This window comes from Natator depressus, chromosome 22, assembly GCF_965152275.1.
Source record: "Natator depressus isolate rNatDep1 chromosome 22, rNatDep2.hap1, whole genome shotgun sequence".
NCBI lineage: Eukaryota > Metazoa > Chordata > Testudines > Cheloniidae > Natator > Natator depressus.
Genome location: NC_134255.1, coordinates 18,177,921 through 18,201,972, shown reverse-complemented (window position 1 = coordinate 18,201,972; position 24,052 = coordinate 18,177,921). Strand labels below are relative to the sequence as shown.

The window sequence follows — 24,052 nt, the reverse complement described above, 5'->3', positions numbered from 1 at the left end:
TCAGATTTTCCAAAGTGGGCTATGATTCTGGGTTCCTAGCTTGACACACAAAAGGCCTGATTGTCAGGGGTACTGCACACCCACAGCTCCAATCGACTTCAGCTGGCATGGTGAGTGTTCACCACCTCTCAAAATCAGGCTCCGTATGTCTAACGCTAGGAACCCAAAATGAGAGCCCACTTGGGGAAATCTGACCCATAGCCTCTGTGATGTAGCCTCCCGGGCTGTGGAATGGGCTGATGCTGCTCACCTTAGAATCATAGAATAGAATCTCAGGGTGGGAAGGGACCTCAGGAGGTATCTAGTCCAGCCCCCTGCTCAAAGCAGGACCAGTCCCCAATTGTAGCACCTTGTTGTAGCAGTGCTATTATCTGCAGAATGTGCCGAGGCCCTTGAAGGGGAGGGGCTGAAGCCGTGCCAGGTGGTGGTACGTGAATCTGGCATCCTGTTTGAATGGCCGCCGCAGACCAGACTCCAGCTGAATTGGAGTAATTTTCTATTAAGCAAACTTTGGAGCCTGGAAAATGCTAACAGCCATGCGCGTAAGGCTGAATGCTGCGAAAACAGCCATCTGAATTCAGGGGACTAGCTCTTAAGAAAATAAATCGGTTCCTTTATTATGATTAATACTTACTTCCAGCTCATGCAAATGAGTTGAGACACAAAGAAAGTGTGTCAGAGTATCAGAGGTGACTGGGGCCCCCTCTTCAGCAGCCTCAGGCCCGCAGCTCTGTGCTCTGAGTTTGTCCTTCAGGCTGGCATTTATTTCATCTTGTGTTTAAAATTTCATGGCTGCATCTCCTCTTTCATGCTCATGGCACGATTCCTGTTTTGCTAGCAGCCCCTATCTTCCCTCTGTCAGGCTGAGGCAGGGAGCACTTAAATGACAATCACAAGGAAGCAAAAGGCTGGGCGGGGGGGGGGGGGGAATTAAACAGAAGACGGTTCTATTTTAAAAAGAAAGAGCTTAGCATGGAGAGTCTTGCTGGCAGGTGGTGCATGAAACACAATCACATGCACTGCAGTCCCTGCATGTCTGGTGGCACTTGTCCTCTGAAGAGCTCAGAGCAGTTCGGGGGTGTTAATTAAGCTTCATAACAGCCTTGCTAGGTAGGTAGGTATTATGCCCATTTGGCTGACAGGTGAGCTCTGGCACAGAGGTTGAGTGACTTGTTCAGGATCACACACAGTTTGCTATTGGCAGAGCTGGGAATAGAGCCCCGGCCGATGCACCCTTGTTCTCACCACGAAACACACTGCCTCTGCCCAAACAATAGGAGAGCTTTATAAATTCCCTCTGGGAGCAAGGGGGCATGGGCGCCCCAGTGCCGCAGTGGGGAGGTGAGGTTCTGTGCCTGGCTCCGTTAGTGACTTGCTGTGTGACCTGGAACAAGTCACGTAACCTCTCTGTACCGGAGTTGCCATGTCAGTAAAGTGGGACTAGCAGTCCTTGCCCTCCAGTGTCAGGGGCTACCAGGTCTCTGTCTGAAAGGTGCTATGTAAGTGCTAGGCCTTATGGGGTATTTGGGGCTGCCCCAGCCTGTGCTGCCCTGCCAGGCACCTGCTCAGCCTCCAGCCTTTTTGAGTGACTGAACGTGCCCTGGAAGCTGCAGGTAGCAGCTGGAGGGGGCCCAGCCTGTGAGCTCTGGCAGCTGCTCTACCTGCTCCTTGCTGGGTTGTTTTACAAAGTGCCTTAGATGTTTCCATTGGGGAGAGATCATGGTTGGCCTCGGAGTCATTTTAAAAACAAAAAAAAAAGTTTCACACTGCATTTGCTCAGCAGTTTTTCATACTTAATTAAGGCTCTCATTAGCCTGTCAAAGCATGATCATTTCCTGGCTCTATTAGCACTCCTCCTGGGGTATTCAAGGGCCCCTGTTTTAGCAATAGTGTCTTTTCCATAATTATATTGCCTTCATTTTGTTCAAACGGACTCTCTGTATTAGTTTATTACACTCAGTCCCTAATTACATGGTGCTTATATTTTTACACCTAAGTAATATGAAACAATAATCATTTTCAAAGAGGATCGTTAGGATGATGTATTATCATTTAAATGCTCATAAAAATTAGAGTTACCTCTTATGGGGCAATGGGATCTAATTACCTTGCATCCAGCTAGCTCTCCCGTTTTTTCCCTTTGTTCTAAGTGCAGTATAGACCTCCTTCCTGTTTCCTGGATTACGGGGCTCTAGCTGGTTTTGAGGAAGCTGTGAAGTTTCACCCAATTGTGCTGGCAAAGAGTTTTTGGTGGACTGGGTCAGTTCTGCATCTCCCTGGTGGGTAGATGTGTGGCCAGTTGCTGCTGCAGAGCAAGACATTTCTAGGCTGTCCTTCACACAGCGCTGACCTTGGGCACCCTACTGGTTCTGCAGCACTGCTTGTGTTCTGGTAGCACGCAGAGGTCCCAGCCCCGCTCGGGTCCCCTCTGTGCCAGGTGTGTTTCAAATGCTGCCATCCACAACAGCACCTGGGAAAGCGGGTGTGGTTTTGACTCGTAGCTGAGCAGAGGCCACAGTCCTGGAGTGGGATTATGTAACTTCTCAAGAATCGGATGAGAGTTCCCTGGGAAAACAAAAGCTCCTTTGGCCCTGTGTCTGGGGGTATTTCACAGGTCCGCTTGACAATCCACTTTGTCAGGAGTCAAGAGAAGAGCTGGAGATGGCAGGGGGCAATGTGCAGGTAGGGGCAGGACTTCATGAGAGCAGAGGCAGTGGAGATGTGAAATGACTGGCATGGGTGTGGCACATCCCATGCCTTCCCCCTGGGTGATTAATACTAAGCCATATGGACAAAGCACTGGTACTTCTTCCCACTCTGTTTACCCAATGCCAGGCCCCTTCTGTAGTTTTGAGCCTTGACTTCAAAAGCAGAGAGAATTCGAGGCTGGTCAGACTGAACCCCCCTCCCCACAGTGCTGTGACCCCCTCAGCCATGCTGAATGGCTCAGCAGCTTGAAGCCGGAGATGGAAGAGTAGACCCCTGGGAGGCCACCCAGAAGGCAGCTCAGCACCTGCAGCGCTAGCTCCCGGGGTGGCGATGCTGTGTAGCCATGACCCCATTGGGCTGATTGTTCTGAGTCCCTGCAAAAGCCTTAGTGGATGGTTCCCAGCAGGAGTGACACCTCTGTGTAATGCCTGCCGCCTGTGTTCTCTGACACCCTGAGGCAGTGAGTTCCCTTTGCTGGACAAAGGAGGATGTCTGGAACCTGGCTGCTTGGTTAGGGGTAGCACCTGTGTTAAGCAGCCAGCCGGTAGAAGTGCCCAAGCTGGTCCCACCCCTATGCCAAGCCCATGGTCCCCCTTCTCCACCCAACCCCAAATCTGCTACTGGCCAACCCCAGCCCTAACCCTAAATTTTGAAACTGTGTTCTATGTAAGTCCACCTTTCCTGTCGCAAGCTCAGGTCTCACGTATGTTATTTTCCACTTTATTTTGATGAAATTTCAGTAGACAGCAGCAGGTCTGCTCAGTTTACAAGACCCTGTGCTGCAAAATCATCCTTCATTTGGTTAATTTCACTTCCAGGGCATTCTTGAACCAGGGCTTTAGCGTCAAGACTGGTGGGAGCCCTGTGGGTGTGTCTGCACTGCAGCTGGGAGCTATCATTCCCAGTAACGGCAGACAGATTCGAGCTAGCACACTAAAAATAGCAGCATGGAATTTGCAGCACTGGTGGTGGATTGGGCTAGCCACCCAAGTCCAAACCTGCCTGACCCCTGGATCTGAGCTCGGGTGGTTAGCCCAAGCCCCCATCTGTGCCACACCACCCACACCGCTATTTTCTGCACACTAGCGTGCTCAAGATGAGCTATTGTGAACCTGTTTGCCTTCACTGGGAATCACACCTCTCCAGCTGCAGCATAGATGTACGCTGTATTACCCTACTCATGCCACAGGCTAGACGCCATCCACCCTTTAGTGAAGAACCTTTCTGCTGGGCTCCCTTACTCCAGTGCTGCCTGCCAGTGATTTGGTTTTGCATGTTCTAACCCACATTTGGGCTGCTCCTAACATCACTCTCAATCCAAGCTTTGCTGCAGAATGGAGCCCTCTCTGGTGGGTGGGCAGCTGCCAGGGCAGTGAGAGGTCCTGGCCAAGCTGCCCAGAAAGGCTGGGATTAGAGCTCAGTGGAAAGCAGAAGTTCCAGCCCCTGGGAAATTTCAATATTTCAACTTTTGTTTTTGTCTCAAAATATCAAAAAGATTCACAGAACTTTGATAAGTTCTGAAAAGGGTTGATTTGCAAATGTCCAAGTGACACATTCCCTCTCTTCCAATCAAAGTCAAGTGCTCTGATATTGCACAGCGTCATTCTTCACTTTGAAATGTTGATTTGAAATAAAATATGTGGTTTCAGCATGACATTAAAATGACATTTCAAGTCAAAACAAAACGTTACACAAGGCAAAAATTGAAACGTTTCTTTGAAATCATCATTTTTCCTGTGGGAACATTTCGGTTTTGCTGAGCCCACATTTTCTGATGGGAATGGTTTTTCATTGGGAAATTGTGACCCAGTCCAGATGGGATCCAACTACATGTAGCACCCCATTGTGGTCTGGCATCTCACATGCTCCGAGATGGTGAATCTGAGAGTCTGAAATTCTTACCTGCTCATTGCTGACAAATGCAGCGGGGAGCCAAACCCGAAGAATAGATGCTGTGAGGACTAATCTACCTGAACAGACAGATGGTGAGAGCATTACCGATGCTCTGCTCATACAGCATTGCATCCTCCCTCATTGATTCATTCTCTCTCTCTCTCTCTCTCTCTCTCTCTCCATGGACTCTTCCATCAGTTCCCAGCCAGCCCCCGGAGAACGTGAGGGCATTATCCATCACATCAGATGTGGCTGTGATCTCCTGGTCGGAGCCCCCGCGCAGTACCCTGAATGGCGTGCTCAAGGGGTACAGGGTGATCTTCTGGTCTCTCTATATGGATGGAGGTGAGGGCTCGGATGGGATTCACTTTTTTTGCTTTGTGTTTCTTACTCTCCTTATTCTAAAATGTTACACGAATTTGAGACCCCTAGCTAGATCTGCCATAATGGAGGCTGTGGAACTATGTGAGTCCCAACCATGTCCCCTGCCTCACCTACACACACAGCTGTAGCTCCACTTAGCAGCTGACCTTCAAGGCCCCCTGCTATTGCAGTCCGCTGCCAATCCTGCTGCATTGCTCAGTTTTTTCTGTCACTGTGGACATGTCCATAAAGAGCCAGGATGTCATTTGTGACCTGAGCTAACATGTCGGTTGGATCCCTTGCTTGTAGAGCGGAGCAATGGAGCCCATCCCCACACTTGCTCTCAAGGCCCCTGTGCGTTGGTAGGCCATGGAGCCATGGGGGAGGAAGGCTGGGAATCTATCCAGCTTGGTCACAGAGAAGGTCAGAAACTGGGCCCAGAAGCTGAAGGAATAGCTCTGCAGAAACGAGCTGCAAATCTGGGTTGTAATGCAGCTGGCTTTACTGTCCCTGTGTCTCTGCCTGGCCTGAAAGCAATGAGTGATCTTGATGCCTGGTTGAGACACCTGGAAGTGCATGGCCCAGTGTCCTGCAATGGGAGGGTGAGCGGGAGCAGAGAATCTAGTCCTGCCAAGGTTGCCTGGGGAGCAGGCTGGGTCTGGGCCCCAGGCTGATCCCCTTGTCGTGTTCCCTCTGCAGAATGGGGGGAGATGCAGAATATCACCACCACGCGAGAGCGAGTGGAGTTGCGCGGAATGGAGAAGTTCACCAACTACAGTGTCCAGGTTCTGGCGTACACACAGGCCGGCGATGGTGTCCGCAGCAGCGTGCTCTACATCCAGACCAAGGAGGACAGTAAGTCATGCTCGAGCATGATGGGCCCCTGCTGCCCAGCATGGCCTGGAGCAGGAAAGGAGAGGGTGTCACAGGTCGGGGGGGAGGGCAAGAAGGTTGCTGATACAGCAGGGACGGGGACTCTGGGGCAGCCAGGTATGGCATCCTGGGGGTGCTGGGGCAGCCAGGGCATGGCCCGGGTGGGGATGGGGTTCTGGTTTAGCTGGGGCATGGCATGCCTGACGTGTTGGAAGGAGATAGCAGAGGGTAACAGGGGGAAGATGATATTGAACAGGGCCGTTAAGCTCCTGTTTAACTGAGGAGGCTCAGGAAATGGCTGCCCTCACCCGTGGCTCCAGCCAGTGCCCCTGGACAAATGCTGACTCAGCCAGACACAGTCTGGGAGGGCCCCAGCTCCTGTCTTCCCCCCCTGCAGAGCACAGCCCTAGATGACGCTTGCTAGCCTAGTGCCTGCTGCTCTGGAGCCCCCTCCCCTGCACCCCACCTTGTGTCAGCCCTCTGGCCAGCATGGAATAGGATGCTGGCCCCACGACTGCGCCAAGCCAGTGGGGTCTCTAAGGCTGAGCTGGGAACGTTCTTGCTGGTGGCTGGCTTGGGCCAGTCTGAGGGAAGGATATGGGAAGCCCATGTAACTCACTTGCCCCACCCTCCCAAGTACAGTGGTGTGCCGGGGTCCTCCAGTGAGATGCCATGAGGGGTCATAAGCACTGGGCTGGAGTCCTCTGGAAGAGTGCAGGCAGGTACACATGGGGCTCTCCTGGCTCACTCTCTCTCCCTCTGCTCTCAGTTCCTTTCAGGGGTTTGGTTCTGATGCCTTAATCGACTTGTCCACAGCTCTTAGCCAGTCTGTCCCTCCGAGCTCGCATGCTGAGAGCGGGCTGGGTAGCTGGGGCGTCAAGCAGAAAGACTCGGGCGCAGGATAGGGAGGTGACAGCTAAGTTTGGTGTCTGTCCCTTCCAACTGCACTGGGCCTTGGTGGGATTGGCATCCTCTTTTCTGGCTGGGGACAGCCCTGCGGGCAGCTGATTACATCCTGGTTGTGTTGTTTGGGATCCCTGTGCATTTCCTACCTCTGGGCAGTCGATACCTGCCTGTGCTCTTCATAAGGGAACTGCAACCCGAGCAGTGCGATTGGGTCTGAGTTTTAGATACTTTATATAACAATCCTTCCCTCCAAGAGATGCAGCCAAGCTTGCTCTTCTCACCTCAGAGGCTTGGCTCACCACATCCACTGCTGCTACCAGAGAAAATGGGGGGAGGTTATGAATTTAAGCATCTGTGTGTGTTCCCCTTACCCTGGCTGATACACGATTAACATGTGTTAATTAGAATTAAGAAGATTCAGCTGTGAATGAGTCATTAGCAATGAATAAAACAGCCAAGATGTTTCCTAGACCACAGAATCAAAAAGAAAGACAAATTAGGGCTCACAAAGGATTAGGCAGGAATTTCGGCTGATTTTTTGCTTCTTCCCCTTCTTCTCATGTTAAGAAGCGACACGCAGTCCCAGTTGCAGAAAGCTGAGCTCATTCCCTGGCAGACTTTGAATGGAGTAGAGATTTGGCATGTTTACAATACGGGGCGTGTCGGGTGGGGATGTATGGGGTGGTGCAGGAGGGTGTGTGTGTATGGGGTGGTGGGTGGGACACCCCTGGCCCCAGCAGATTGACTGGAGCTGCTTACATAATCCTTCTGGCTGTGGTATACGAAGGTTCTCCAAATAAAAATAGGTCTTCTCCCTTCTCCTTCCCCTGAGCAGGCGAGAATCAGAGGAAAAGAAAAAGGCAAAGGTGGCCAGTAACTTAGGCAGGCTTTTGGTCACCCCTTAGGGTTCAGTTTCTCTGCAGGTCGTAGGGTCTGTGCTCAGAGTTAGGGACTGCCTCCAGCTCCTCCTTTTCATCATCCCCATCTTATACCGGTTCCATGCACTCTCGGGGCAGTAAGGTCAGTGATGGTCTTCCTTTGCTGATCCTGTAGCCTTTCCTTTTTGAGCTTCCTCCATCCCAGCAGAGCAAGCCTTACAGGTGAGTCTGGTTAGTGCTGTGTGAGCCCACCTCTGTTAGAGAGAGGGCGTGCCCCCTCCTGGGTGAGTACATACACCAAGTACCAAAACCCCATGTGTGTGTTTAAAGAAGCATGTACACACCCACCCCTGAATCTGAAAAGGAAAAGAAAGACAGAATGTCTGAATGCATAAGAAATGGGTAGAAGATAATACTGAAAAAAATGTCTTAGGAATCAGTGGTTTGCCTATGGAGTACTGTGTCCTGTTCAAGTCACATTGTCTCACAGTGCACAGATTGCAGACAGAAAGGTTTGAGAGATGGGCAGTGAAAATAACTAGAAATCAGAGTAAACCTCTCTATGAGACAATACATGATCAGATGCGGAGCTGCTCAGTTTAGAGAGGAGAAATGGTAGAGATGTACATAATAATGAATGGGTTAGAGATGGTAAATCAAGCACTTCTGTTCACCCTTTTTCCAAGTACAAGAGCAACAGGGCATTTGATAAAACTGAAAAGGAAGAAATTTAAAATCAATAAATGGAACTTTAAATGAACTTTAAATTGAACTTTAAATTGAACTTTAAAATCAATAAATGCAACTTTTTTGCACATTGCAAGATTAACATGTCAAACTCCTTGCCACAAGGTATCCTAGAGGCCACGAGCCCACTGGGATTCAGAAAAGATCAGACAGTGGCATGGCTGATAACATCCAGTTATGCAACCGTTGGGAGACTGGGTTGTAGGCAGTCAGGGCTAGTAGTCAGAGTCAAAATGCCAGAGCCAAGGATCAAAACAGAATTGGAGCCAGGAATCAGAGCCAAGGATGAGAACCAAGTAACCTGGGGGCAGGGAAGACAGAAGCAGGGCTGATTCCAAGGCAGGAGCAAGGCTACGACAGGACTGGAACAGACTGGGAGCAGGGCATGGTCAACGCAGGGTGCAGGGCAGAAGCAGGGCTTGGAGTGAGGGGAGCACATGGAGGCAGAGAATCCATGGGCATGTGCATTGAGGAGCCACTGATCTTCGACAGCTGTTGGGCTTGAGGGGCAAGCCGCCTCTCAAAGCGGTGAAAGCTGTGTGGAAAAAGTTCACAGCGCTCTTCCATTTGCTCCCAGAAAGTCAGTAGAGTTACTGCAGCTTTACACTGGATGAGTGAGATGAGAGTTTGGCCCTAGATTTACAGGAATTTTTCCATCCCTGCGACTGACGGACAGAGCCTTGCCCCAGCCTGTCTCCTTGCAACATAGCTGCTTCTTCACGGTCTTGAGGCAAAGTGCAAGCTGCGTCGTCTTCAGTGTGGGAAACGACTCCATTATCTTCTGGGCCAGTAGGGACGGGACGCCCAGAATCCCCGACTTGCTGGCTGGCCTGCCTGCGCCCCTTGGCTCCAGGACGGGTGCTGGGTGGAGTTCCTGCCACCTCCTCAGCTCGTCCCCACTCAGTGCCTGCCTCGCTGCCGTCACAAGCCAGGCAAATATCTCTCATTTAGACGATGCTGTGAGACTGAAGCACTTTCTTACCCCAGAATGACTTCTTTCGCTGGCCTCTGCTTAGTGACTACGCGCAGAGTGGGCTGTAGGTTTTTTGCCGCCCCAAGATCGAACAGCACAATTGCCCAAGCAAAAACAACAACAGCAACAAAAAAAAGGGTGGCGGGAATGCCGCCGCTGGAATTCTGCCGCCCCAAACACCCTGCACCTTCGCAAGAGGCTGGTTGCGAGAACTCCCTTCCAAATGGCCGTGTTCTCTTGTGAAAGGCAGGGAAAGACCCACACCCTAGTTAGAGGGAGCTCACTTTAGAGCTTGGCATTAAGAGGGCCAATGCAGAGAGGAGAAAAGGGAAACAGACCTGAACCCTGATTACAGGGCCATCCTGCCTTTCTTTAGGAAAATACTCCTCCTTCAAACAAGGGGGGGAAAGGAAAGTGGCCAATGTGAAAAGATCTGGAAATGAACAGGTAAGGGAGGGGTCCTGCTGAGTCTCCCCTTTCCAGTCAATCCTCCCTCCCTCAGCGACACCCTTCCCGACTTACCTTCCTACCCCACCAAGAAAATTACAACTTTATGCCCCCTAAGCTTGACCAGAAAAGACACCTCTTACTTGTGACGCAGCCCTGTTAATAGGGTTAGGTGCACCCACGTGCCGGCTCTGAATACCACCACATCTACCTACAAGACCTGAGCATCACCACATTTCAGAAAGGACAGCCACATCAATCCCTTCCAACATAACCGTAGGAATATCTTCTGTCGATCACCAGAGAGAGACAAGGCCTGGAATTCGGACACAACTTAGGGAGCTGTCCGAATCTCGACAGGTAACGCTCATCAGTCCGACAGTGTCTTTCTTGTGCACAAGAAAACAAAGGGTCACAGTTGAGGTTGGTTGAGCAGTGTAAATTGGGCAGGGCAAAAGGAATTGCGGAAGGATTACACGGAAGTGAGGGTCTGAAAGGAGCCCCCCCACCTCACCTGTTCATTTCCAGCCTTTGTGACCTGTTGGGCGATTTCTTGGCTTTTTTGAGAAAAGGGGCGACTTTTCCACGGCCTCCACCATCCCCTTACAGCCGGCCCTTCACCACACCATGTTCCGTCCGCCCGGGATAAGTCACGAGTAAGATTTCTCTTCAAATCTCAAAAAAGCCAAGTAGAAATCATTCTGGGGGAATTTACTGTGAGTGACAGAAACAGAACCTCAACCCTTCTTAAAGGGGGGTCGCTCTGCCAGAGGCACAAGAAGGCTCCCCTAGTTTAAGCGTGAGAGGATTAAGACCTTGCCCCCCGGTTACAGGGCGGTCATTTTACCTGGCGTGTGCAAGTGACCTGTGGCTTAATTAGCACGGCAAAGGGGAGCCGGACCCTGCTTACAGGGTGGTCCTTAAGCCAGGGCCATTCCGATGGGCCAGAGCGAAAAGCGCTGAAAAGGAGAGACCTCCGTTCCCTCGGTAGAGGGAGGTCTCGTTGCCCAGGGAGTGCCAACGGCCCAAGGCAAGCTCGAAAGGGGAGACCTGCACCCTTCTTACAGGAAGAGGTCAATGGCACAGGGCATTTTAAAGGCTAGCTGCTTAGGAGCTGAAAGCCACAGAGACCTCAACCCTTCTTAAAGAGGGGTCGCTCAGCCTCAGCTTTGGAAGGGAGACCCATAAAGCATTTTGGTTGGCAAGGAATGGACCTGGATCCCTGTTTACAGGGAGGTCCCCTCAAGGGGGATTTAAACCTGTGCGGAGAAGTGTCGATGCCGAGCCCTCGGTACAGGGGTGCAGTGCGTGCAGCGTTTCGCCGTGGCTTTTTCTTCCCTTTTCCTGCAGTTTCTTTGGGGCTTGTGTCGTCTTGTCCATTTTGTGCGTTGAGTTGCTAGAAAGAGAGAGAAAGAAAGAGAGAGGTGAAGCGGCTTAGGTGTGGCTCAGTAGACGGCATGATTACAAGGTACATTGGCAAGGTAGTCGCCCCTGGTGGAAATTGCCCTAATTCCTAGTTTTCGGCACAGATCTCTGGCAGAGAGCAGGAGAGCTGGCAGCAGAAGGGAGGTCCAGGTGGATGCGGAGTACGCTGGCTTTGACTTGGCTGAGTGCATGAGTGAGGAGGGCACGGCACAGCGAGTAGGACAAAGCCTGAACCCTCTCAAGAGGCTGGTTGCTAGAACTCCCTTCCAAATGGCCGTGTTCTCTTGTGAAAGGCAGGGAAAGACCCACACCCTAGTTAGAGGGAGCTCACTTTAGAGCTTGGCATTAAGAGGGCCAATGCAGAGAGGAGAAAAGGGAAACAGACCTGAACCCTGATTACAGGGCCATCCTGCCTTTCTTTAGGAAAATACTCCTCCTTTAAACAAGGGGGGGAAAGGAAAGTGGCCAATGTGAAAAGATCTGGAAATGAACAGGTAAGGGAGGGGTCCTGCTGAGTCTCCCCTTTCCAGTCAATCCTCCCTCCCTCAGCGACACCCTTCCCGACTTACCTTCCTACCCCACCAAGAAAATTACAACTTTGTGCCCCCTAAGCTTGACCAGAAAAGACACCTCTTACTTGTGACGCAGCCCTGTTAATAGGGTTAGGTGCACCCACGTGCCGGCTCTGAATACCACCACATCTACCTACAAGACCCGAGCATCACCACATTTCAGAAAGGACAGCCACATCAGTCCCTTCCAACATAGCCCTAGGAATATCCTCTGTCGATCACCAGAGAGAGACAAGGCCTGGAATTGGGACACAACTTAGGGAGCTGTCCGAATCTCGACAGGTAACCCTCATCTGTCCGACAGTGTCTTTCTTGTGCACAAGAAAACAAAGGGTCACAGTTGAGGTTGGTTGAGCAGTGTAAATTGGGCAGGGCAAAAGGAATTGCGGAAGGATTACACGGAAGTGAGGGTCTGAAAGGAGCCCCCCCACCTCACCTGTTCATTTCCAGCCTTTGTGACCTGTTGGGCGATTTCTTGGCTTTTTTGAGAAAAGGGGCGACTTTTCCACGGCCTCCACCATCCCCTTACAGCCGGCCCTTCGCCACACCATGTTCCGTCCGCCCGGGATAAGTCACGAGTAAGATTTCACTTCAAATCTCAAAAAAGCCAAGTAGAAATCATTCTGGGGGAATTTACTGTGAGTGACAGAAACAGAACCTCAACCCTTCTTAAAGGGGGGTCGCTCTGCCAGAGGCACAAGAAGGCTCCCCTAGTTTAAGCGTGAGAGGATTAAGACCTTGCCCCCTGGTTACAGGGCGGTCATTTTACCTGGCGTGTGCAAGTGACCTGTGGCTTAATTAGCACGGCAAAGGGGACCCGAACCCTGCTTACAGGGTGGTCCTTAAGCCAGGGCCATTCCGATGGGCCAGAGCGAAAAGCGCTGAAAAGGAGAGACCTCCGTTCCCTCGGTAGAGGGAGGTCTCGTTGCCCAGGGAGTGCCAACGGCCCAAGGCAAGCTCGAAAGGGGAGACCTGCACCCTTCTTACAGGAAGAGGTCAATGGCACAGGGCATTTTAAAGGCTAGCTGCTTAGGAGCTGAAAGCCACAGAGACCTCAACCCTTCTTAAAGGGGGGTCACTCAGCCTCAGCCTTGGAAGGGAGACCCATAAAGCATTTTGGTTGGCAAGGAATGGACCTGGATCCCTGTTTACAGGGAGGTCCCCTCAAGGGGGATTTAAACCTGTGCGGAGAAGTGTCGATGCCGAGCCCTCGGTACAGGGGTGCAGTGCGTGCAGCGTTTCGCCGTGGCTTTTTCTTCCCTTTTCCTGCAGTTTCTTTGGGGCTTGTGTCGTCTTGTCCATTTTGTGCGTTGAGTTGCTAGAAAGAGAGGGAAAGAAAGAGAGAGATGAAGCGGCTTAGGTGTGGCTCAGTAGACGGCATGATTACAAGGTACATTGGCAAGGTAGTCGCCCCTGGTGGAAATTACCCTAATTCCTAGTTTTCGGCACAGATCTCTGGCAGAGAGCAGGAGAGCTGGCAGCAGAAGGGAGGTCCAGGTGGATGCGGAGTACGCTGGCTTTGACTTGGCTGAGTGCATGAGTGAGGAGGGCACGGCACAGCGAGTAGGACAAAGCCTGAACCCTCTCAAGAGGCTGGTTGCTAGAACTCCCTTCCAAATGGCCGTGTTCTCTTGTGAAAGGCAGGGAAAGACCCACACCCTAGTTAGAGGGAGCTCACTTTAGAGCTTGGCATTAAGAGGGCCAATGCAGAGAGGAGAAAAGGGAAACAGACCTGAACCCTGATTACAGGGCCATCCTGCCTTTCTTTAGGAAAATACTCCTCCTTTAAACAAGGGGGGGAAAGGAAAGTGGCCAATGTGAAAAGATCTGGAAATGAACAGGTAAGGGAGGGGTCCTGCTGAGTCTCCCCTTTCCAGTCAATCCTCCCTCCCTCAGCGACACCCTTCCCGACTTACCTTCCTACCCCACCAAGAAAATTACAACTTTGTGCCCCCTAAGCTTGACCAGAAAAGACACCTCTTACTTGTGACGCAGCCCTGTTAATAGGGTTAGGTGCACCCACGTGCCGGCTCTGAATACCACCACATCTACCTACAAGACCCGAGCATCACCACATTTCAGAAAGGACAGCCACATCAATCCCTTCCAACATAGCCCTAGGAATATCCTCTGTCGATCACCAGAGAGAGACAAGGCCTGGAATTGGGACACAACTTAGGGAGCTGTCCGAATCTCGACAGGTAACCCTCATCTGTCCGACAGTGTCTTTCTTGTGCACAAGAAAACAAAGGGTCACAGTTGAGGTTGGTTGAGCAGTGTAAATTGGGCAGGGCAAAAGGAATTGCGGAAGGATTACACGGAAGTGAGGGTCTGAAAGGAGCCCCCCCACCTCACCTGTTCATTTCCAGCCTTTGTGACCTGTTGGGCGATTTCTTGGCTTTTTTGAGAAAAGGGGCGACTTTTCCACGGCCTCCACCATCCCCTTACAGCCGGCCCTTCGCCACACCATGTTCCGTCCGCCCGGGATAAGTCACGAGTAAGATTTCACTTCAAATCTCAAAAAAGCCAAGTAGAAATCATTCTGGGGGAATTTACTGTGAGTGACAGAAACAGAACCTCAACCCTTCTTAAAGGGGGGTCGCTCTGCCAGAGGCACAAGAAGGCTCCCCTAGTTTAAGCGTGAGAGGATTAAGACCTTGCCCCCTGGTTACAGGGCGGTCATTTTACCTGGCGTGTGCAAGTGACCTGTGGCTTAATTAGCACGGCAAAGGGGACCCGAACCCTGCTTACAGGGTGGTCCTTAAGCCAGGGCCATTCCGATGGGCCAGAGCGAAAAGCGCTGAAAAGGAGAGACCTCCGTTCCCTCGGTAGAGGGAGGTCTCGTTGACCAGGGAGTGCCAACGGCCCAAGACAAGCTCGAAAGGGGAGACCTGCACCCTTCTTACAGGGAGAGGTCAATGGCACAGGGCATTTTAAAGGCTAGGTGCTAAGGAGCTGAAAGCCACAGAGACCTCAACCCTTCTTAAAGGGGGGTCACTCAGCCTCAGCCTTGGAAGGGAGACCCATAAAGCATTTTGGTTGGCAAGGAATGGACCTGGATCCCTGTTTACAGGGAGGTCCCCTCAAGGGGGATTTAAACCTGTGCGGAGAAGTGTCGATGCCGAGCCCTCGGTACAGGGGTGCAGTGCGTGCAGCGTTTCGCCGTGGCATTTTCTTCCCTTTTCCTGCAGTTTCTTTGGGGCTTGTGTCGTCTTGTCCATTTTGTGCGTTGAGTTGCTAGAAAGAGAGGGAAAGAAAGAGAGAGATGAAGCGGCTTAGGTGTGGCTCAGTAGACGGCATGATTACAAGGTACATTGGCAAGGTAGTCGCCCCTGGTGGAAATTACCCTAATTCCTAGTTTTCGGCACAGATCTCTGGCAGAGAGCAGGAGAGCTGGCAGCAGAAGGGAGGTCCAGGTGGATGCGGAGTACGCTGGCTTTGACTTGGCTGAGTGCATGAGTGAGGAGGGCACGGCACAGCGAGTAGGACAAAGCCTGAACCCTCTCAAGAGGCTGGTTGCTAGAACTCCCTTCCAAATGGCCGTGTTCTCTTGTGAAAGGCAGGGAAAGACCCACACCCTAGTTAGAGGGAGCTCACTTTAGAGCTTGGCATTAAGAGGGCCAATGCAGAGAGGAGAAAAGGGAAACAGACCTGAACCCTGATTACAGGGCCATCCTGCCTTTCTTTAGGAAAATACTCCTCCTTTAAACAAGGGGGGGAAAGGAAAGTGGCCAATGTGAAAAGATCTGGAAATGAACAGGTAAGGGAGGGGTCCTGCTGAGTCTCCCCTTTCCAGTCAATCCTCCCTCCCTCAGCGACACCCTTCCCGACTTACCTTCCTACCCCACCAAGAAAATTACAACTTTGTGCCCCCTAAGCTTGACCAGAAAAGACACCTCTTACTTGTGACGCAGCCCTGTTAATAGGGTGAGGTGCACCCACGTGCCGGCTCTGAATACCACCACATCTACCTACAAGACCCGAGCATCACCACATTTCAGAAAGGACAGCCACATCAATCCCTTCCAACATAACCCTAGGAATATCCTCTGTCGATCACCAGAGAGAGACAAGGCCTGGAATTGGGACACAACTTAGGGAGCTGTCCGAATCTCGACAGGTAACCCTCATCAGTCCGACAGTGTCTTTCTTGTGCACAAGAAAACAAAGGGTCACAGTTGAGGTTGGTTGAGCAGTGTAAATTGGGCAGGGCAAAAGGAATTGCGGAAGGATTACACGGAAGTGAGGGTCTGAAAGGAGCCCCCCACCTCACCTGTTCATTTCCAGCCTTTGTGACCTGTTGGGCGATTTCTTGGCTTTTTTGAGAAAAGGGGCGACTTTTCCACGGCCTCCACCATCCCCTTACAGCCGGCCCTTCGCCACACCATGTTCCGTCCGCCCGGGATAAGTCACGAGTAAGATTTCACTTCAAATCTCAAAAAAGCCAAGTAGAAATCATTCTGGGGGAATTTACTGTGGGTGACAGAAACAGAACCTCAACCCTTCTTAAAGGCGGGTCGCTCTGCCAGAGGCACAAGAAGGCTCCCCTAGTTTAAGCGTGAGAGGATTAAGACCTTGCCCCCCGGTTACAGGGCGGTCATTTTACCTGGCGTGTGCAAGTGACCTGTGGCTTAATTAGCACGGCAAAGGGGAGCCGAACCCTGCTTACAGGGTGGTCCTTAAGACAGGGCCATTCCGATGGGCCAGAGCGAAAAGCGCTGAAAAGGAGAGACCTCCGTTCCCTCGCTAGAGGGAGGTCTCATTGCCCAGGGAGTGCCAACGGCCCAAGGCAAGCTCGAAAGGGGAGACCTGCACCCTTCTTACAGGGAGAGGTCAATGGCACAGGGCATTTTAAAGGCTAGGTGCGAAGGAGCTGAAAGCCACAGAGACCTCAACCCTTTTGAAAGGGGGGTCGCTCAGCCAGAGGCACAAAAAGGCTCCCCTAGTTTAAGCGTGAGAGGATTAAGACCTTGCCCCCCGGTTACAGGGCGGTCATTTTACCTGGCGTGTGCAAGTGACCTGTGGCTTAATTAGCACAGCAAAGGGGACCCGAACCCTGCTTACAGGGTGGTCCTTAAGACAGGGCCATTCCGATGGGCCAGAGCGAAAAGCGCTGAAAAGGAGAGACCTCCGTTCCCTCGCTAGAGGGAGGTCTCGTTGCCCAGGGAGTGCCAACGGCCCAAGGCAAGCTCAAAAGGGGAGACCTGCACCCTTCTTACATGGAGAGGTCAATGGCACAGGGCATTTTAAAGGCGAGGTGCTAAGGAGCTGAAAGCCACAGAGACCTCAACCCTTCTTAAAGGGGGGTCGCTCAGCCTCAGCTTTGGAAGGGAGACCCATAAAGCATTTTGGTTGGCAAGGAATGGACCTGGATCCCTGTTTATAGGGAGGTCCCCTCAAGGGGGATTTAAACCTGTGCGGAGAAGTGTCGATGCCGAGCCCTCGGTACAGGGGTGCAGTGCGTGCAGCGTTTCGCCGTGGCATTTTCTTCCCTTTTCCTGCAGTTTCTTTGGGGCTTGTGTCGTCTTGTCCATTTTGTGCGTTGAGTTGCTAGAAAGAGAGAGAAAGAAAGAGAGAGGTGAAGCGGCTTAGGTGTGGCTCAGTAGACGGCATGATTACAAGGTACATTGGCAAGGTAGTCGCCCCTGGTGGAAATTACCCTAATTCCTAGTTTTCGGCACCGATCTCTGGCGGAGAGCAGGAGAGCTGGCAGCAGAAGGGAGGTCCAGGTGGATGCGGAGTACGCTGGCTTTGACTTGGCTGAGTGCATGAGTGAGGAGGGCACGGCACAGCGAGTAGGACAAAGCCTGAACCCTCTCAAGAGGCTGGTTGCTAGAACTCCCTTCCAAATGGCCGTGTTCTCTTGTGAAAGGCAGGGAAAGACCCACACCCTAGTTAGAGGGAGCTCACTTTAGAGCTTGGCATTAAGAGGGCCAATGCAGAGAGGAGAAAAGGGAAACAGACCTGAACCCTGATTACAGGGCCATCCTGCCTTTCTTTAGGAAAATACTCCTCCTTTAAACAAGGGGGGGAAAGGAAAGTGGCCAATGTGAAAAGATCTGGAAATGAACAGGTAAGGGAGGGGTCCTGCTGAGTCTCCCCTTTCCAGTCAATCCTCCCTCCCTCAGCGACACCCTTCCCAACTTACCTTCCTACCCCACCAAGAAAATTACAACTTTGTGCCCCCTAAGCTTGACCAGAAAAGACACCTCTTACTTGTGACGCAGCCCTGTTAATAGGGTTAGGTGCACCCACGTGCCGGCTCTGAATACCACCACATCTACCTACAAGACCCGAGCATCACCACATTTCAGAAAGGACAGCCACATCAATCCCTTCCAACATAACCCTAGGAATATCCTCTGTCGATCACCAGAGAGAGACAAGGCCTGGAATTGGGACACAACTTAGGGAGCTGTCCGAATCTCGACAGGTAACCCTCATCAGTCCGACAGTGTCTTTCTTGTGCACAAGAAAACAAAGGGTCACAGTTGAGGTTGGTTGAGCAGTGTAAATTGGGCAGGGCAAAAGGAATTGCGGAAGGATTACACGGAAGTGAGGGTCTGAAAGGAGCCCCCCACCTCACCTGTTCATTTCCAGCCTTTGTGACCTGTTGGGCGATTTCTTGGCTTTTTTGAGAAAAGGGGCGACTTTTCCACGGCCTCCACCATCCCCTTACAGCCGGCCCTTCGCCACACCATGTTCTGTCCGCCCGGGATAAGTCACGAGTAAGATTTCACTTCAAATCTCAAAAAAGCCAAGTAGAAATCATTCTGGGGGAATTTACTGTGAGTGACAGAAACAGAACCTCAACCCTTCTTAAAGGGGGGTCGCTCTGCCAGAGGCACAAGAAGGCTCCCCTAGTTTAAGCGTGAGAGGATTAAGACCTTGCCCCCCGGTTACAGGGCGGTCATTTTACCTGGCGTGTGCAAGTGACCTGTGGCTTAATTAGCACGGCAAAGGGGAGCCGAACCCTGCTTACAGGGTGGTCCTTAAGACAGGGCCATTCCGATGGGCCAGAGCGAAAAGCGCTGAAAAGGAGAGACCTCCGTTCCCTCGCTAGAGGGAGGTCTCATTGCCCAGGGAGTGCCAACGGCCCAAGGCAAGCTCGAAAGGGGAGACCTGCACCCTTCTTACAGGGAGAGGTCAATGGCACAGGGCATTTTAAAGGCTAGGTGCGAAGGAGCTGAAAGCCACAGAGACCTCAACCCTTTTGAAAGGGGGGTCGCTCAGCCAGAGGCACAAAAAGGCTCCCCTAGTTTAAGCGTGAGAGGATTAAGACCTTGCCCCCCGGTTACAGGGCGGTCATTTTACCTGGCGTGTGCAAGTGACCTGTGGCTTAATTAGCACAGCAAAGGGGACCCGAACCCTGCTTACAGGGTGGTCCTTAAGACAGGGCCATTCCGATGGGCCAGAGCGAAAAGCGCTGAAAAGGAGAGACCTCCGTTCCCTCGCTAGAGGGAGGTCTCGTTGCCCAGGGAGTGCCAACGGCCCAAGGCAAGCTCAAAAGGGGAGACCTGCACCCTTCTTACATGGAGAGGTCAATGGCACAGGGCATTTTAAAGGCGAGGTGCTAAGGAGCTGAAAGCCACAGAGACCTCAACCCTTCTTAAAGGGGGGTCGCTCAGCCTCAGCTTTGGAAGGGAGACCCATAAAGCATTTTGGTTGGCAAGGAATGGACCTGGATCCCTGTTTATAGGGAGGTCCCCTCAAGGGGGATTTAAACCTGTGCGGAGAAGTGTCGATGCCGAGCCCTCGGTACAGGGGTGCAGTGCGTGCAGCGTTTCGCCGTGGCATTTTCTTCCCTTTTCCTGCAGTTTCTTTGGGGCTTGTGTCGTCTTGTCCATTTTGTGCGTTGAGTTGCTAGAAAGAGAGAGAAAGAAAGAGAGAGGTGAAGCGGCTTAGGTGTGGCTCAGTAGACGGCATGATTACAAGGTACATTGGCAAGGTAGTCGCCCCTGGTGGAAATTACCCTAATTCCTAGTTTTCGGCACCGATCTCTGGCGGAGAGCAGGAGAGCTGGCAGCAGAAGGGAGGTCCAGGTGGATGCGGAGTACGCTGGCTTTGACTTGGCTGAGTGCATGAGTGAGGAGGGCACGGCACAGCGAGTAGGACAAAGCCTGAACCCTCTCAAGAGGCTGGTTGCTAGAACTCCCTTCCAAATGGCCGTGTTCTCTTGTGAAAGGCAGGGAAAGACCCACACCCTAGTTAGAGGGAGCTCACTTTAGAGCTTGGCATTAAGAGGGCCAATGCAGAGAGGAGAAAAGGGAAACAGACCTGAACCCTGATTACAGGGCCATCCTGCCTTTCTTTAGGAAAATACTCCTCCTTTAAACAAGGGGGGGAAAGGAAAGTGGCCAATGTGAAAAGATCTGGAAATGAACAGGTAAGGGAGGGGTCCTGCTGAGTCTCCCCTTTCCAGTCAATCCTCCCTCCCTCAGCGACACCCTTCCCAACTTACCTTCCTACCCCACCAAGAAAATTACAACTTTGTGCCCCCTAAGCTTGACCAGAAAAGACACCTCTTACTTGTGACGCAGCCCTGTTAATAGGGTTAGGTGCACCCACGTGCCGGCTCTGAATACCACCACATCTACCTACAAGACCCGAGCATCACCACATTTCAGAAAGGACAGCCACATCAATCCCTTCCAACATAACCCTAGGAATATCCTCTGTCGATCACCAGAGAGAGACAAGGCCTGGAATTGGGACACAACTTAGGGAGCTGTCCGAATCTCGACAGGTAACCCTCATCAGTCCGACAGTGTCTTTCTTGTGCACAAGAAAACAAAGGGTCACAGTTGAGGTTGGTTGAGCAGTGTAAATTGGGCAGGGCAAAAGGAATTGCGGAAGGATTACACGGAAGTGAGGGTCTGAAAGGAGCCCCCCACCTCACCTGTTCATTTCCAGCCTTTGTGACCTGTTGGGCGATTTCTTGGCTTTTTTGAGAAAAGGGGCGACTTTTCCACGGCCTCCACCATCCCCTTACAGCCGGCCCTTCGCCACACCATGTTCTGTCCGCCCGGGATAAGTCACGAGTAAGATTTCACTTCAAATCTCAAAAAAGCCAAGTAGAAATCATTCTGGGGGAATTTACTGTGAGTGACAGAAACAGAACCTCAACCCTTCTTAAAGGGGGGTCGCTCTGCCAGAGGCACAAGAAGGCTCCCCTAGTTTAAGCGTGAGAGGATTAAGACCTTGCCCCCCGGTTACAGGGCGGTCATTTTACCTGGCGTGTGCAAGTGACCTGTGGCTTAATTAGCACGGCAAAGGGGAGCCGAACCCTGCTTACAGGGTGGTCCTTAAGCCAGGGCCATTCCGATGGGCCAGAGCGAAAAGCGCTGAAAAGGAGAGACCTCCGTTCCCTCGGTAGAGGGAGGTCTCGTTGACCAGGGAGTGCCAACGGCCCAAGACAAGCTCGAAAGGGGAGACCTGCACCCTTCTTACAGGGAGAGGTCAATGGCACAGGGCATTTTAAAGGCTAGGTGCTAAGGAGCTGAAAGCCACAGAGACCTCAACCCTTCTTAAAGGGGGGTCACTCAGCCTCAGCCTTGGAAGGGAGACCCATAAAGCATTTTGGTTGGCAAGGAATGGACCTGGATCCCTGTTTACAGGGAGGTCCCCTCAAGGGGGATTTAAACCTGTGCGGAGAAGTGTCGATGCCGAGCCCTCGGTACAGGGGTGCAGTGCGTGCAGCGTTTCGCCGTGGCTTTTTCTTCCCTTTTCCTGCAGTTTCTTTGGGGCTTGTGTCGTCTTGTCCATTTTGTGCGTTGAGTTGCTAGAAAGAGAGGGAAAGAAAGAGAGAGATGAAGCGGCTTAGGTGTGGCTCAGTAGACGGCATGATTACAAGGTACATTGGCAAGGTAGTCGCCCCTGGTGGAAATTACCCTAATTCCTAGTTTTCGGCACAGATCTCTGGCAGAGAGCAGGAGAGCTGGCAGCAGAAGGGAGGTCCAGGTGGATGCGGAGTACGCTGGCTTTGACTTGGCTGAGTGCATGAGTGAGGAGGGCACGGCACAGCGAGTAGGACAAAGCCTGAACCCTCTCAAGAGGCTGGTTGCTAGAACTCCCTTCCAAATGGCCGTGTTCTCTTGTGAAAGGCAGGGAAAGACCCACACCCTAGTTAGAGGGAGCTCACTTTAGAGCTTGGCATTAAGAGGGCCAATGCAGAGAGGAGAAAAGGGAAACAGACCTGAACCCTGATTACAGGGCCATCCTGCCTTTCTTTAGGAAAATACTCCTCCTTTAAACAAGGGGGGGAAAGGAAAGTGGCCAATGTGAAAAGATCTGGAAATGAACAGGTAAGGGAGGGGTCCTGCTGAGTCTCCCCTTTCCAGTCAATCCTCCCTCCCTCAGCGACACCCTTCCCGACTTACCTTCCTACCCCACCAAGAAAATTACAACTTTGTGCCCCCTAAGCTTGACCAGAAAAGACACCTCTTACTTGTGACGCAGCCCTGTTAATAGGGTTAGGTGCACCCACGTGCCGGCTCTGAATACCACCACATCTACCTACAAGACCCGAGCATCACCACATTTCAGAAAGGACAGCCACATCAGTCCCTTCCAACATAGCCCTAGGAATATCCTCTGTCGATCACCAGAGAGAGACAAGGCCTGGAATTGGGACACAACTTAGGGAGCTGTCCGAATCTCGACAGGTAACCCTCATCTGTCCGACAGTGTCTTTCTTGTGCACAAGAAAACAAAGGGTCACAGTTGAGGTTGGTTGAGCAGTGTAAATTGGGCAGGGCAAAAGGAATTGCGGAAGGATTACACGGAAGTGAGGGTCTGAAAGGAGCCCCCCCACCTCACCTGTTCATTTCCAGCCTTTGTGACCTGTTGGGCGATTTCTTGGCTTTTTTGAGAAAAGGGGCGACTTTTCCACGGCCTCCACCATCCCCTTACAGCCGGCCCTTCGCCACACCATGTTCCGTCCGCCCGGGATAAGTCACGAGTAAGATTTCACTTCAAATCTCAAAAAAGCCAAGTAGAAATCATTCTGGGGGAATTTACTGTGAGTGACAGAAACAGAACCTCAACCCTTCTTAAAGGGGGGTCGCTCTGCCAGAGGCACAAGAAGGCTCCCCTAGTTTAAGCGTGAGAGGATTAAGACCTTGCCCCCTGGTTACAGGGCGGTCATTTTACCTGGCGTGTGCAAGTGACCTGTGGCTTAATTAGCACGGCAAAGGGGACCCGAACCCTGCTTACAGGGTGGTCCTTAAGCCAGGGCCATTCCGATGGGCCAGAGCGAAAAGCGCTGAAAAGGAGAGACCTCCGTTCCCTCGGTAGAGGGAGGTCTCGTTGCCCAGGGAGTGCCAACGGCCCAAGGCAAGCTCGAAAGGGGAGACCTGCACCCTTCTTACAGGAAGAGGTCAATGGCACAGGGCATTTTAAAGGCTAGCTGCTTAGGAGCTGAAAGCCACAGAGACCTCAACCCTTCTTAAAGGGGGGTCACTCAGCCTCAGCCTTGGAAGGGAGACCCATAAAGCATTTTGGTTGGCAAGGAATGGACCTGGATCCCTGTTTACAGGGAGGTCCCCTCAAGGGGGATTTAAACCTGTGCGGAGAAGTGTCGATGCCGAGCCCTCGGTACAGGGGTGCAGTGCGTGCAGCGTTTCGCCGTGGCTTTTTCTTCCCTTTTCCTGCAGTTTCTTTGGGGCTTGTGTCGTCTTGTCCATTTTGTGCGTTGAGTTGCTAGAAAGAGAGGGAAAGAAAGAGAGAGATGAAGCGGCTTAGGTGTGGCTCAGTAGACGGCATGATTACAAGGTACATTGGCAAGGTAGTCGCCCCTGGTGGAAATTACCCTAATTCCTAGTTTTCGGCACCGATCTCTGGCAGAGAGCAGGAGAGCTGGCAGCAGAAGGGAGGTCGAGGTGGATGCGGAGTACGCTGGCTTTGACTTGGCTGAGTGCATGAGTGAGGAGGGCACGGCACAGCGAGTAGGACAAAGCCTGAACCCTCTCAAGAGGCTGGTTGCTAGAACTCCCTTCCAAATGGCCGTGTTCTCTTGTGAAAGGCAGGGAAAGACCCACACCCTAGTTAGAGGGAGCTCACTTTAGAGCTTGGCATTAAGAGGGCCAATGCAGAGAGGAGAAAAGGGAAACAGACCTGAACCCTGATTACAGGGCCATCCTGCCTTTCTTTAGGAAAATACTCCTCCTTTAAACAAGGGGGGGAAAGGAAAGTGGCCAATGTGAAAAGATCTGGAAATGAACAGGTAAGGGAGGGGTCCTGCTGAGTCTCCCCTTTCCAGTCAATCC

At 52.0% G+C, this 24,052-nt stretch overlaps 1 protein-coding gene across 1 annotated transcript in view; it reads left to right on the top strand.

Moving 5' to 3' along the window:
* DSCAML1 (DS cell adhesion molecule like 1) overlaps nucleotides 1-24,052 on the top strand; it is a 325,499-nt gene that overhangs the window by 226,168 nt on the left and 75,279 nt on the right. Inside the window, exons 18-19 of the mRNA XM_074936884.1 lie at nucleotides 4,801-4,947; nucleotides 5,665-5,820. Coding sequence (XP_074792985.1) covers nucleotides 4,801-4,947; nucleotides 5,665-5,820 — 303 coding nt within the window. The remainder of the gene's footprint in view (nucleotides 1-4,800; nucleotides 4,948-5,664; nucleotides 5,821-24,052) is intronic.